This window comes from Priapulus caudatus, unplaced genomic scaffold (assembly GCF_000485595.1).
Source record: "Priapulus caudatus unplaced genomic scaffold, Priapulus_caudatus-5.0.1 Scaffold293, whole genome shotgun sequence".
In the NCBI taxonomy this organism is placed as follows: domain Eukaryota; kingdom Metazoa; phylum Priapulida; class Priapulimorpha; order Priapulimorphida; family Priapulidae; genus Priapulus; species Priapulus caudatus.
The window spans coordinates 418,330-422,960 of record NW_014577354.1 but is presented as its reverse complement, the minus strand read 5'-3'; the positions used below and the strand labels follow the sequence as shown (position 1 = coordinate 422,960).

The 4,631-nt window shown below is 46.9% G+C and overlaps 1 protein-coding gene across 1 annotated transcript in view; it reads left to right on the top strand.

The window, feature by feature from the left end:
• Positions 1-2,366: 2,366 nt before the first annotated feature.
• Positions 2,367-4,631, top strand: part of LOC106808658 — a 67,717-nt gene continuing 65,452 nt past the window's right edge. Inside the window, exon 1 of the mRNA XM_014811467.1 lies at positions 2,367-2,729. Coding sequence (XP_014666953.1) covers positions 2,367-2,729 — 363 coding nt within the window. The remainder of the gene's footprint in view (positions 2,730-4,631) is intronic.

Here is a 4,631-nt window from a genome sequence, read left to right as displayed (position 1 = left end):
ACACACGCGCACACACGCACACGCGCACACACACACACACGCACGCGCGCACGCACACACACACACGCACGCGCGCACGCACACACACACACACACGCACACGCGCACGCACACGCACACACACACGCACACGCACACACACACGCACACGCACACACACATGAGCGCGCACGCGCGCACGTGCACACGCACACACACGCACGCACGCACGCACGCACACACACACACTATAGAATTCTTCTGACATCTTTCATAAGAACCACTTTCGCGATTAGATTCGTAACATCTGTTGAGTCGACAAACCCGTCGACGCTATCTGTATGTGTCCGTCCGTCTAATATGACCGACGATCTTCTATCCGTAACGCCATCTCTAATATGAGGAATGGTTATTATATAGGACTAACGTTGACCCTCGTAACGTCGAGACACAATCAGTCGAATCACCCTCCGGTCTCGCCGCCCGTCGCTTACTTTACATCGCTTATTTATAGGCGGTAATAAAGGTTTCTAATGGGTCTCTCGGCAACGACCCGTAATATTCTCCCCCTCGCCCACCCACCCACCTGCAAGGAAACCCTGCCGGCGGACGTTAATATAAAAAAGTCGGGGGGGGGGGACTGCTTAAGGCTCCAAACGACCCAGGCGTGATCGATATAACGTCTGCTCGTAATGTGTTTTAGCAGGTTTTTTCCCGCGCTGACTGTAGACGGCTGTTTTCGTAACGGTAATGAAAGACACATTTTCTGATGACTAATTTTGATGACTATAATATTAAAAAAAATAGTTTGTGACGCTTGCTCTAGCGATGGCGTTGCCAATCCTAATATAAATGTATAATGTTCGCATTCCAAACTTCGCATTCTGCGATTCGAGTGGAGAGTTCCGCTATTGGCGCGGATAAAAAAACAGTTCGAAACGAAAACTGTAAACGCGACGAAAAAAATCGAAGAGTACTTTTTTACGCCGATCTTTGTCGAACTATTACGACCTTCTGGTCAGCGCTCGCCTTCACATCGCTGCGTGTGCATTCAGAACGCCTATTAGTTTTTTTCACGTCACGTGACATTCTGCCGTTCGATGTATGTAATAGGTTTATACGTTATTTATAGGTTTTATACGTTTTTACGACGCGCCTGCCAAAAACTCTTCCGAAACTATCTCGTTATAAGTAATTCATGGCCGCAGCGCATCGTCGTAATTAGAACCATCTAATTATCTTAAAAGCGTCGTCAAACACCGGAGAAAGCGGAGAGGCGCAGGTTGGAGGGGCGTGTCGTTATCCTCACGCCAGGTGGCGCGGTTGGCGGTGTTCCTCTCTTTCACGACTGCCAGCGGCGTCACTAGGGTTGGTGTCACAGGGTGCGGTAACTTATGGTGTCACCCCCATGGACCTCATCCCGTGCCAGACCATACAGAATCCTTAGTAATGTTTTTTTGTACAAATATGTAATGTTTTTTGTATAATGTTACTTGTAAATCGTAATTCCCGCATATCACTGAATGTAATGACAAGAGTAGTGACATAAACTAGCAAAATTAAAACACCACCCCCTCTGATGGTGTCACCCGATGCCTTCCGCACCCGCCGCACACCCATTGTAACGCCACTGACGGCTGCCGCAGTTTTACCTCGGATGAGACGCCAGCGCACGTACACGCGCGTGTGATAAACCGGAAGCTGGGACAGCGGGAGAGCCAGGGCTTCACGCGGTGCTAGTTTGATTAAAGAACATCTTTGCGGATTCACTTTCGCAGGCTCTGCTTACAGTTGACCTGCGGAGCTGCCGACGAGACGCTATTCTTCACCGTCGATGAGAATCGTTGTTTGTCGTCGACGCGCTGACGACGACGACGACAACGACGACGCTATCACACGCATCGCCGCGTCGATATGCCGTGACGTCATCATGATGGCGATCAATGGAATTCTCGCGTCGCTTTGATGCGCGTCGTCATACCGACGACAGACGTGATATAGACGTAGCGCCAACGGCTTCTCGCTCCGACTCGCCCGCCCTCTAGCAGGACGTACCGTCGTCGCAGACTTCGGTGTCTATGCTGACGACTGCGTTCATTGCTAGTTCTATTAACTTACCACTGCCGCAGCAGGAGCAGCAGCAGCAGCAGCAGCAGCAACAACAACAACAGCAGCAGCAGAAGCAGCAGTAGCATCAGCAAAAACAACAACAACAGCAGCAGCAGCAGAAGCAGCAGTAGCATCAGCAGAAACTACAAAAACAACAGCAGCAGGAACCGCCCCTGCATCACCACCACCTCCACCAACATAATCATCATCATCATCATCATCATCATCATAACCATCATCCCCACCATCACCACCATCATCAACAACAGCAGGTGACGATGTCGCTGACGCGGACGGCAAGCGCGGGCTCCGACGACGACGACCCGCCTCGCTGCTGCTCTCCCGCCGCATGTCAGATCTGGTGCGACCGAAGCAGCCGCGCCGCACGCGCATTCATCTGTACATTCGTGTTCACGTGCACCGTCGTGTCGGCCCTCGTCATCCTAGGGTGCCTCGTCGTCAAGCCGTACATGCTCTCCAAGGACTTTCGGCCGACGGAGTGCATGAATCTGAACGTGACGTGGTGGGAGCGATGGTGTTGCCTCCGCGCGCTCGTGCAGTATTACGACGACCAGGGCGTCTCGCATTTTGCTTACATCATCGAAGACGAGTATTCGCTCTTAGACGGACACCACGCCGCGGTATGTTTATGATTATGTATAGTAATAATAATAATAACAATAATACTAATACTAATACGAATACTAATACTAATACTACTACTACTACTACTACTACTACTACTACTACTACTACTACTACTACTACTACTCATGATAAATTTTATAGAAAGTTATGAGTTTTGAGTGAAGAAAGCGGACACGAAGGGGAGGCCATTCAAGACGAGCCAAAACAACATCAGTACTATCATCATATAGTTTCTGGAGACCCATCTCGCAGCTTTATGCTGAATGGTGTCCAATCTAGAGCAGTTCTGAAGTCTATAGGGGCACCAGGCTGATGAAGCATATTCTAATATGGGCAGAACCATAGTTTTGAAAGCTAGGGACCGAGTTTTAGAGTCAGCAAAGCTAAGATTACGCCGTAGCATGCCGAAAGATCGGGACGCTTTCTTACAAATGTAGTCAATGTGGGCATTCCAGCGAAGATCGTTACCTAGTAGTAGTAGTAGTAACCATAACTCTAGATACAATAATGTAACCCAAACCCAAGAGGATAGGGACTTCTATCCTCTTGGGTTTGGGTTACATTATTGTATCTACCAAGTACCATAACTCTAACCTATTATTATTAATATTATTAATGATAATACTACTAATAATTATTGCGCGGTTAGCTGGCCTAATGGGCGTGTGATTATCACTCAGGTATTGAATGACGTGATAGGAATCTTGTGTCTCTATTTAAATACCTTCCTCTTTCGTAATCTAGTGTTTTAGATTAGAACATTTACACAACGTGCGATCGTGTGCGGCTGCATGCGATGCAACTAACTGCATGCGAACGTTTACACGCGTGTGTTGCTATTTTCGTTTTTTGTATCCTCAGCGAAAATTGGTAGTCTGATCCTACGACTGAGAATCACTCCAACATAAATTTTTATTTGATTCCGATTAAACACGAGTTTTTCATTCGTTTCTGCGTATAAGCGAGTACGCGGCGCCGGATGCGATGCATTTAGCCGCGTCTGAATGCAAAATTATAGATCATGCTGAAGTAAACGCGGTAAAAAATAAAAAATAAAGCAGCGGTTTAGCAATGTTTCCCAAATATTTGCATCGACAATAGCGCCGCTGCATAACCTATATTGTGCTCATTGCTATATTGAAGGTTTGTGGTCATAGCTGTATTTCTTAGTTTTGTGCTCATAGCTATATTGAAGCTTGGTGAACATGGTTGAATGCATTGGTGTAACTTTGCGACAACCAATGTGTGCCCCCCTTAACATGGGAATGAGCAGCGTCGACAGTAGCTCTAGAACTATAGCCCTTCGCTTCGCCACAGAGCTACGTAGATTAACGTTGGACGATCAACGGCGGACAGGTGATATATCTTATATATCTTTCTAATCACATTCCACGATTACATTCCACTAGCTGTTGACACGTTGATGAATGTTTGGATCTTGTCGGCATCTTAATTGATAAACACGCATCGTACAGTTTCTACCGCAAACCAGCAGCAGCAGAGCGCGCGCAAGTTACCCGTTTACTTTAGTATAGATGAGTCAAAAATGGAAATGGGCAAAGCCGCTTCTTAGTGTGTGCGTCATAAACTAAGTTTACTGCGATTTTATTCGTAGCGTCACCGTTGACTTGTGCGTTATTGAAGCTGGTAAATTGCTAGCTCGTTATTCGCACGTCATTCACTCGTATAATGAATGCTTCCTACGTTGGCTACATGTCTGTATTACCTTAGATTACGCTTATGTATTTTTCTGATAGTATAACTGTAAACGTCCAATCTCCTCTTTTTCGCATTCGTTATCGCTTTCCCCCGCCTCCTCCTCCTCCTCCTCCTCCTCCTCATCATCATCATCATTATCATCATCATCATCATCGTCATTATCATCATCATCATCA